At 37.0% G+C, this 10,972-nt stretch overlaps 1 protein-coding gene across 4 annotated transcripts in view; it reads right to left on the reverse strand.

The window, feature by feature from the left end:
• The window catches only part of KNL1 (kinetochore scaffold 1), a 66,135-nt gene that overhangs the window by 17,296 nt on the left and 37,867 nt on the right, over positions 1-10,972 (reverse strand). For all 4 annotated transcript variants that reach the window (XM_007180403.3, XM_057544177.1, XM_057544178.1 and 1 more), the window contains 4 exons: positions 8,556-8,694; positions 8,066-8,133; positions 7,577-7,675; positions 625-740 (listed from right to left, as the gene is read on the reverse strand). In XM_007180403.3, coding sequence (XP_007180465.2) covers positions 625-740; positions 7,577-7,675; positions 8,066-8,133; positions 8,556-8,694 — 422 coding nt within the window. The remainder of the gene's footprint in view (positions 1-624; positions 741-7,576; positions 7,676-8,065; positions 8,134-8,555; positions 8,695-10,972) is intronic.

The following is a 10,972-nucleotide window of genomic DNA, read 5'->3' on the forward strand; positions in this document are numbered from 1 at the left end:
TAAGTATGATATAAACATTGTCTTGAGTCGCAAGTCTTGATTTACCTGCGAAAATCTAGATATACCTAATTTGTAAATTAGTCTGCAGCATCTACTTATACCAAACCACTGACTATAGTCTGAGGAAAACCTTGTTCTTTTATAAATGCAAATCAAGGGCAAATGTGATAGAATTATAAACCCAAAGTCAATCTTGATTTTAGGCACTATATATAAATCTCTAAAGGATATTATCTTCTTTTAAAGATGTTCTTTTGCAATTTATGATATCATAATCTAATAATTGCTTATTAAGGACCTACTCTTTGCTAAGAATGGCATGCAACCTTTTTATGTACACTATTTCTACTGCTCATTTCTACCTACTAAGTAAGTATTATTATCCTCAATTGATGGATGTGGAAATGAAGGTTAAATGACTTAAGGTTACACAGCTACTGTTGTAGCCAGGATTGAACTTCCATCTGTCTGACTACAAAGCTGAAACTCTTTCCCATATACCATATCACACTGCCAATTAATGCTATCAACTTTTCCTATGCTGGTGTTATTCTAATCAAAACCTTGCCACACAGATAATTTACCCATCCAACAAAACACACACAAAAAAGAAAACTTTCATACTCTTCAATCTTCTGGCGAAGAGCTTCACAATCTTCTTTATAAATCTGTATCTTGGGTCGGTAAACATATTGACTTAACATCAGGTCTTCTGGAGTAGGTGATGTGTTTATAGTAAACTGGAAAAAAAAAAAAATCAGTCCCTCAAAACTGGTATTTTGAGAACCAAACCACGTTCAAGAACTGTTTCAAGTCTCAGAGTGCCTATTTTAAAAAGTTCTACAAAGAAAAATTCGAAAACTGTTAAATTCATACACCTAGTAAGCTACTAGTTGGAATTTGAAATAGTCTCTGATCTCAAAGTCAATTTCTCACAGATGTTTAGAGGAACTGTGGATGTTCCACTCATAGGACTGAAAGTGATTTGAAAATGACTATGCATTATTTGTCAATTATACCTCAATAAAATTGAGGAGAAAGGAAAATGGCTATGCATTGTTTTAAAAACTATCAATACCTGAAAATTCAAACTTACCAAAAACCTCTCTCTTAAAAGAAAGAAAAAAGATGCCAGTTTCCAAGATTATGCTTTTCTATTTTCATTCTCTAGCCCTGTTCCTTACTTGTATCCCAGGTTGAACTCAAATTTTTCTGATATACATAAAATAAAGCAGTAAAAATTTGGTTATTTTAAAATGTCTTAAGTGTCTTTTGGACATTTTTTAACCGTCTTACAGCTCTAATCCAATGACTTTCTGATGTCCTTAATGCAGTATTGGAAAAACCAAGTCGGCTCATTACATATAAAAACCAAACCAAACAAAACGCCACAACTGTACATTATTTATAGGCAGTGTGGCACGGAATAAGTCATTTTACCACTCTAAGCTTTGGTCTCCTCATCTATAAAATGGGCACAATATTGACCAACCTCTTAAGATTAAAGTAAAAGTTTTTTAAAAAGGTACCAAAGCGGGACTTCCCTGGTGGTCCAGTGGTTAAGAATCCACCTTCCAATACAGGGGCCGCGGGTTCGAGCCCTGGTCCGCGAAGATCCCACATGCCACGGAGCAACTAAGCCCATGTGCCACAACTACTGAGCCTGTGCTCTAGAGCCCTCGAGCCACAACTACCAAGCTCACATGTCACAACTACTGAAGCCCGTGAGCCTAGAGCCCATGCTCTACAACAAGCCACCGCAATGAGAAGCCCGTGCACCGCAACGAAGAGTAGCCCGCTTGCCGCAACTAGAGAAAGCCCGCATGCAGCAACGAAGACCCAACGCGTCCAAAAATAAAAATAAATAAATATTAAAAAAAAAAAAAGAAGTACCAAAGCTCAGGGCCTGCTGAAGTAATCTAACAAATGTGCGTTTCCTCTCATTCTCCCCTTTCAGTTGACAAATTAAAAGGAAATAACAAATGAGATTTTAATCTCATTTCTCTCTGTAACAAACTTTCTAACAGATGTGCTCAGAAAGTGTAAAAATGTGCTAAAAGCAATTATAACTGATGTTGACTCTCTTTCTTAAAAAATATTTTTAAGGCTAAATTTATAAAGAAAAATCAAAGCTCTATACTTCTTCTCAAAGAAATCAGGCCTCCTTGGGAAAATGGCTGACTGCCTTTCATATAGGAGCCAAATACTTGATAAAGGAATATTTCTTTTTATAGAAGTATTTAGACAATAAATGAAAAAAAAAAGAAGAAAATTAGGATATCACTACTTTACAACTCCTAATGAATTACTAGATCTAGAAAATGATCTAGTAATAATGGTTGATCATTAAATAATGGTTGATCATCACATCATCACCAGATACTATCTCCTGATGAAAGTACAACTATAAAGTAAACTTGAAAAAAAAAACCCTTCATCTGATAAGGCCTCTGCCAATTTACAGAAAATACAAAGGACAGAGGAACACGTTAAAATGAAAGTTTGGGTATACACAATGGGCAAAATCCATACTTAGCAGAGTATGGAAAAATCTGGCTTCCTCATGAAAAGCGGGGGTTAGGGGAGAGAGGGGGAGAGAGGGAGAGAGAGAGAAGCGGGGGGGAAGGGAGGGTTATGGAAGGGGACCTTATACTTTAAAAGATAATTGAGAAAGAGATATCAAGTGTTTATAATGTTTGGACCTCACTTGGGTTGCAACTTAACCAATTGGAAAATAATGCAGACAATCAGAGAAATATAAATACTGACTTAATAATTAATCATTTTAAGATATGATTATGGTATTTGGATATTTAAAAAATAAGAGTCCCCATCTTTTTAGGGGTACATACTGAAATACAGATAAATTGATGATGCCTGCGATTTGCTTCAAAATAACAGGGGTGGGGAGGTAGGAAAATGTAGAGAATAAAGAGTTGATAATTTTTGAAGTTTGGTGATGGATACACGGGGAGTTCATTAAACTATTATCTATTTTTGTATATGTTTGAAAATTCCTATAATAGTAGTTTTTTTTAAAAAAAGAGTAGGTTTCCTCTTGAACCTTCATAACCACAAAGTGAAACATGGGACCACATTCTCAGAGATTCACCAGGAATGCCAAGTGCCAATGGATATTAGGCTCATGCACTATGGGTACATACTGGATGCAATTGCCCATGCTGTATGCAATACATGGGTAATTTGCTGTACCTTGAGTCCAGGACTATATGCACAGGTCACCCTCCTCACTTGACTTATCTATTTTGATTAAGTGCCCAATTTATGCACAATCAGCTCTTGGGTATTTCAGGCCTGGCAGGGGTACTTGCAGTAGTTCCTCAACCGCACTGAAAGGGTGTAAGTTATAGTGTTTTGGCCTGAGCCACTCCTTGGGCATGCAGGAGGTCTTGGGGCACTGTCATAGCACCTTTTTTTTTCTTTCAGTTTTATTGAGATATAATTGACATATAGCACTGAATCAGTTTAAGGTTTACAGCTAATGATCTGACTTACATACATCATGAAATGATTATCACAAGTTTAATAAACATCCATCGTCTCATACAGATACAAAATTAAAGAAATAGAAAAAAATTTTCCTTGTGATGAGAACTCAGGATTTGCTCTCTTAACAAACTTTCATAGATAACATACAGCAGTGTTAATTATATTTATCATGTTGTACCTTACATCCCTAGCACTTATTTATCTTATAATTGGAAGTTTGTACCTTTTGACTGCCTTGATCCTATTTCCCCACCTCTCACTGCCCGCCTCTGGTAACCGCAAATCTGATCTCATTTTTAATAAGTTTGTTTGTTTGTTTTTGAAATATAACTGACCTACAACACTATGTTATTAGTTCTTGTTACACAATATAGTGATTTGATATTTCTACTTAGTACCTTTTGCCAGTGCTGCCAGCTGAGCTCCTACAACTGCACACACACATATGGATGCTGTACATCTGTCTATGAGGGCTGCCACACATCTCCCCACCTGCCTCAAAAATGCTCTCCCCAGTTCTACCCTAAAGGAGACTCATAGTCATCTAAGTCCTGGAACAGATGCCCATAGCTGTGAACCTCATTTTCCACAGCCCATACATACTCCATTTCTTTGGGCTTCCTCTACTTTGGGATTTTTTAATTTCTTTCCTGATATAGCCTGAATTCTCTTACCATCTTTTTTTTAAAATTTATTTTATTTAAGTATAGTTGATTTCTCTTACTATCTTGATGGGTTTGTTCCCAGATATATTTCCCTAACACTGCCCCTCCTGACCTCCGTAAGGCCTGAGAGGAAAGGGGAGCATTCATACCCTCAAAGATTAGCTTCCTACATATCCTCTCCCTCTTCCACCCTGCCAGCATCCTCTCTGTTCCCACCCTTCCCCTCTGCTCTGGTCCCCTGGTACTCGTTCTGCTTTTCTTAAGACTCTGGCTGCATACCTAGGCACCTTTCTACTCCCCATCTTCAGCTGAGGCAAGGAGATTCTACTAGGAAGGGGCACTATGGTGATAAGAATAATGAGGTTGGCAACCCAAAAGATGCATAAGTATCTTCCCAGTTTCCATCTTTGATTTACTTTTCACGTTAGATATACAATCCTCCTATAATTGATTTCTTTCTAAACAGCTTTATTGAGATTTAATTTACACACTATATAATTCACCCATTTAAGTATACAATTAAATGATTTTAAAAATATATTCACGGGGTTGTACAACATCAAGCACCAGCTAATTTTAGAGCATTTTCATTCTGCTAAAAGAAACCCTGTACCCATTAGCTGTCATTCCCCGTTCTCCTCCACCCCATCCCAGCTTCAAGTAACTACTAATCAGTTCACTTTTTGGCTATTATGAATAATGCTCACATACAAGTTTTTGTGTAGATGTATGTATTCAATTCTCTTAGGTAAATACCTAGAAGTGGAATTGCTGGATCATATAATAGTTCTATGTTTAACTTTTTTTTTTTAAATTTATTTTATTTATTTATTTTTGGCTGCGTTGGGTCTTCCTTGCTGCATGCGTGCTTTTTCTAGTTGCGGCAAGCGGGGGCTACTTTTCGTTGCGGTGCGTGGGCTTCTCATTGCGGTGGCTTCTCTTGTTGCAGAGCACGGGCTCTAGGCACGTAAGCTTCCATAGTTGTGGCATGCGGGCTCTACAGCGCAGGCTCAGTACTTGTGGCGCACGGGCTTCGTTGCTCCGCGGCATGTGGGAACTTCCCGGACCAGGGCTTGAACCCTTGTCCCCTGCATTGGCAGGCGGATTCTTAACCACTGCGCCACCAGGGAAGCCCTATGTTTAACTTTTTGAGGAAATACCCAACTCTTTTCCAAAGTGGCTACACCATTTTACATGCCTATCAGCAATGTATGAAAATTCCAATTTCTCCACATCCTTGCCAATACTTATTATTTTGTGTTTTTGACTACAGCCACCCTAGTGGGTGTGAAGTAGTAACTCATTTTAATTTGTATTTCCTTAATCATCATTTTGTTTATTGGCCATTTGCATATCTTCTTTGGAGAAGTCTCTATTCTGATCCTTTGGCTTTTTTTTTTTTTGGGCCACACCGTGGGGCATGTGGGATCTTAGTTCCCCAGCCAGGGATCGGATATACCCCCTGCATTGGAAGTGCGAAGTCCTGACCACTGGACCGCCAGGAAGTCCCAGACAATTTTTTTAATTGGGTTGTCTTTTTGAATTTCAAGAGTTCTTTATATATTCTGGATACAAGTCTCTTATAAGGTGTATGATTCGCAAATTTTTCTCCCATTCTGTGGGTTGTCTTTTCCCTTTCTTGATGGTATCATTTGTAGCACACAAGTTTTAAATTTTGATGAGCTCCAATTTTTAATTTTGTCACTTGTGCTTTTGGTGTTGTATAGAACTGATTTTTATGTATAGGGTGAAGTATGAATCAAGGTTCATTTTTTTCCTATCGATATCCAACTGATGCAACACCATTTATAGAAAAGGCCACTGTTCTGCAGGGGCATCTTTGTCATAAAGCAAATATTCATATATGTGTGGATCTATTCTTTAAAAGTTAGAACTCATCTGGTCCTAGAGACAATTTTAATGGTAAATTGTAAAAAAAAAAATTCAATGGTAGTTAATTAGAGTTTTCCAGTTCCTGGGTTAATTTTGGTAATTTATATTTTTCTGAAAAACCATCTAGGTCTTAAAATTTATCATCACAGTTGGTGGCTTAAAAAAAATTCTTTTAATCTCTCCTTTAATCTGTGGACATGTCTTCTTTCTCAACCATATATGTTTTAGCTTTCTCCTTTTTCTTAATTAGGCTCTTGAAGAGTTTTCTTATTTTATCGTCTTTTCAAAGTACCAGTTTTTAGATCTGTTACCTTTTCTACTAATTTTTGTTTTCTATTTCAATAACTTTACTATTTACCTGGATTAAATCTGTCTTCCTGCCTTTTTATGGGTGTTATTTTATTGTTCATTTTCCAATTTCTTAAAGTGAGTGTTAAAAAATCCTTTATTTTTAGAGTCTTTTCTATAACAATGATATCTCAGGCTTTTAATTCCCTGGTAAGTATAATTTCTGCTGTATATCCCATATATTTGGCATTAAATGTTCTCCTTACTTTGCTTTCTAAATAGTTTTGATTTCCTCTTTGATATGAGTTATCTAGAAATGTGTTTCTTAATTTCCAAGAAGCTAAGATATTTGTCCTTTTATTAGTTCTAATTTTATTGGATTAAGATCAGATGATGTCCACGAAATCTCCATTTTTTTTTCCATTTTCTTTGTGGCCAAGGGCATAATAAATTTTTGTAAATGTTCGACAGACTTAAGTGAAAAAAATATTATGTAATTTTGTATGTAAGTGATATGTTTGTCTATTAATCTTTTAAACTCAGTTTGACTGTATTATTTAAGTATTCTATGACCTTATATATTTTTGATTTTGATAAGTGTTTTAAAAACTTCTGCTGGGGACTTCCCTGGTGGTGCAGTGGTTAAGAATCCACCTGCCAATGCAGGGGACACGGGTTCGATCCCTGGTCCGGGAAGATCCCACATACCGGAGAGCAACTAAGCCTGTGCACCACAACTACTGAAGCCTGTGCACCTAGAGCCTGTGCTCCGCAACAAGAGAAGCCACCACAATGAGAAGCCCACGCACTGCAACGAAGAGTAGCCCCTGCTTGCCGCAACTAGAGAAGGCCCACGCAAAGCAATGAAGACCCAAAGCAGACAAAAAACCAAAAAAAACAAAAAAAACCCCAAAAAAACAAACTTCTGCTGTACTTTTTTTAAAAACCATATGTTCAGGAAAAAGTATAAAAAACAAAATAGACGGCAAGAAATGAAAAAAAATAAAATTTCACGTTTTCAAAATTCATGATTATTTTTAAAAAAATCAATTTTTCTGCTAACCCCAAATGTACCTTCTACAGGAAAACCTTATATAGGAAAATTTGCTTCCTTAGATTCTTTTTTTGTTTTTTAATAAATGCTTGCTTTGATGCAGTTTAGTAAACAAGTATAATATATTTTAACTGAGATAACTATTTTGCCAAGAAACTGAACTTACTTTGGTTGGGAGATTGCTCTGTCGAGGTTTTTGTATCAGAATGTGGACCTGAAGAAGTATAAAGAACTCCTTTATTGTTATTCTCCCATCTTTGAGTTTCTGAGGAAAAAAAAAAGTTTGCATGACCATTCAAAGTGAGTCATTTTGACTATAACCACCTCCTTTGTTTCTAAATGGCTTAAAGTACTTTGCATATATTTGTGGAAACACTATCCAGATATTTGTAGGCTATACATGAGCAGATTTTATCTAATATTATTTCTTAAGTTTATTCAGTAACAGTAAAATTGGGAAAAAACCCAACAAAACGTAGGTCTTGCAATTGTGATTCTACTCCACATAATTAATTGCCATGTTGGATCCTTAACCAAAAAAAAAAGAAAACTAGTCTCCTGTATATTTGAAATATTTCATAATTAAAAAAAAATTAAACAAGAAAACAAAATAAGGAAATAAGCTGCATTAGAAATGAGAACTACTTTAACATACCTCCTTCAAGCTCTCTTCACAAACGGTATCTCTGAGGAACTGTGATTCTATTTGACTACTGGGGTGTGCTACAAGTAAAGCAAATTCAAGTGATGAAAAAGTCAAAATTAAATTGTAAACTTAATTTTAGTTATTGTTCAGGTTTATGTGTGGTTCATGCTCTTGAAGCTATCCGCTAGGATTTTTCTGGGAAGACAGTCATTTGTAGGGCAAAGTGTATTACAGTTTTAAGGCTCCATATGTTTCTCTACTAATTATAAGCCTCTTAAGAAAATCACTTTTGTAATATACACTTCTCAATTTATTAAAATAACTAAGAATTAAAAATAAACTAAGTATGACTTTACTTATCAACTACCAAAAAGCTTATACAACTTTCAATTATCTCCTGAACTGAAATACATTTATTATTAGTCAAGTAAGCAGATGACTTCTATATTAGTCAAGTAAGCAGATGACTTCTATTATTTAGCCTTCATGAAGGTCTTACTGCTGAAGTCCAGAGAGGTCCCATCAGCCTTGACTGAATCCAGAGAACTGCTGCAACTAGATGGGGTCCTGCTCAGGCTTTTTATCAACACACTGTTAGCATTTTTATCTATAGCTCCTTCAGCACGGTGATCAAAAATCTGAAATGATCAATAAAGAAACATCATAAGAATAATGTTATGACAGTGTATACTTATAATGACTAAATGTTCAATGTTAAGAGAAATACTTCGAACATAAAATTTATCTAATAATCATATAAAATACCTTAGTAAAGAATTAGAATAAGCAACAGGTAACTTTTTAGGCTTTTAGAGTTCAAAGTAATTTTATTTAAAAACATATAGAAATAACTTTGTGCATTATACTATATAAGCAAATGTTCCCCAGAGGTATCTAGGTTACAGCCATATCCTATGAGCTACCAAATGTTGACCTATCCAATTTTTCAACTACTAGTCACCACGGTCAGGGCTACCACACTGCAGAAAACCAGAAGAGAATACCAGCTGTACACGATGGCTCTGTCTAGAGTACAGAGAAGGCATTTATTTCCAGGCTTTAGTACTTCCTTCCCCAGGTGACCAAGACTCCTTTGGATGAAGTCAAATAAGTCATATGGTCCTGCTTTGACCATTTTAACCATTTGACTTTACAGCCTTAAATGCCATTTTCATCTACCTACTTGCTTATGTTTTTTTTAAAAATAAATTTATTTTATTTATTGATTTTTGGCTGAGTTGGGTCTTCATTGCTGCGTGCGGGCTTTCTCTAGTTGCAGTGAGCGGGGGCTACTCTTCGTTGCAGTGCGCAGGCTTCTCACTGCAGTGGCTTCTCTTGTTGTGGAGCATGGGCTCTAGGCGTGCGGACTTCAGTAGTTGCAGCACGCAGGCTCAGTAGTTGTGGCTCATGGGCTCTAGAGCGCAGGCTCAGAGTTGTAGCACACGGGCTTAGTTGCTCCGCGGCATGTGGGATCTTCCCGGATCAGGGATTGAACCCGCGTCCCCTGCATTGGCAGGTGGATTCTCAACCACTGCACCACCAGGGAAGCCCTGCTTATGTTTTTAAGGGCAATATATTCCTTGTCTAAGTGCTAGGATGTGACGTCTATGAGAACAGATTTTTGTCCGTAAATTCCCACTGAAGCATTCCCAGGACTTAAACAGTACCTAGGAAATAGCAGATACCCAATAAATATTTACTGAACAAAATAATACTAATTTTCATAGAATCTATTCAGTTATACATTTTATATTACTGTTACAACTTTCTCAAAGCTTCATAGATGAACAATTTCCTCAGGACCTCACCTTAAAGAACCACTGAAATCATCTTCTAAGCTTATTTACATATTTCTTAACAGAGTTTAAACTTTGTTTCTATGAACCTATGATACTTCCTTTTTTTTTTTTTTAATAAATTTATTTTATTTTATTTTTTTAAAATTATTTCCCTTTATTTTTTAATTAATTAATTTATTTTATTTTTGGCTGTGTTGGGTCTTCGTTTCTGTGCGAGGGCTTTCTCTAGTTGTGGCAAGTGGGGGCCACTCTTCATCGCGGTGCGCGGGCCTCTCACTATCGCGGCCTCTCTTGTTGCGGAGCACAGGCTCCAGACGCACAGGCTCAGTAGTTGTGGCTCACGGACCTAGTTGCTCCGCGGCATGTGGGATCTTCCCAGACCAGGGCTCAAACCCGTGTCCCCTGCATTAGCAGGCAGATTCTCAACCACTGCGCCACCAGGGAAGCCCAATTTATTTGTTTTTTTATTTTTGGCTGTGTTGGGTCTTCGTTGCTGTGCACGGGCTTTCTCTAGTTGCGGCGAGCTGGGGCTACTCTTCGTTGTGGTGCGCGGGCTTCTCATTGTCGTGGCTTCTCTTGTTGCGGAGCACGGGCTCTAGGCACGTGGGCTTCAGTAGTTGTGGCACACGGGTTTAGCTGCTCTGTGGCATGTGGGATCTTCCTGGGCCAGGGATTGAACCTGTGTCTCCTGCACTGGCAGGTGGATTCTTAACCACTGCACCACCAGGGAAGCCCCCTATGAACCTATGATACTTTCTAATCTTTATTTCTTCACCTGTAAAACTCAGTTTCAGTGACAAGTTATCCAAATCAGTGTTCCCTCAACTTTTAAAATCTATGCCTTTTTTTTTAAAGGTTTTAAAAATAACACTTATTTCTTAAAAGTTAACATGTGCAAAATAGGAAACCAAAGAACACAAGAAGAAAAAACAAAGTCATCCACAATCACAAGCAGTTTACTGTTTGATGTGTCATCCTAGGTCTCGTTTGTGTACCTACAAAACTTAGCATCCATTTTTACATAATTAAGATCATACAGTTATGTATCATGCTTTTTCACACATCATGAATATTTACCATTTAAAAGTCCCAAAGCTATGAGTATTTTGATAACCAA

The sequence above is a fragment of the Balaenoptera acutorostrata genome, chromosome 3 (assembly GCF_949987535.1).
Source record: "Balaenoptera acutorostrata chromosome 3, mBalAcu1.1, whole genome shotgun sequence".
In the NCBI taxonomy this organism is placed as follows: Eukaryota; Metazoa; Chordata; class Mammalia; order Artiodactyla; family Balaenopteridae; genus Balaenoptera; species Balaenoptera acutorostrata.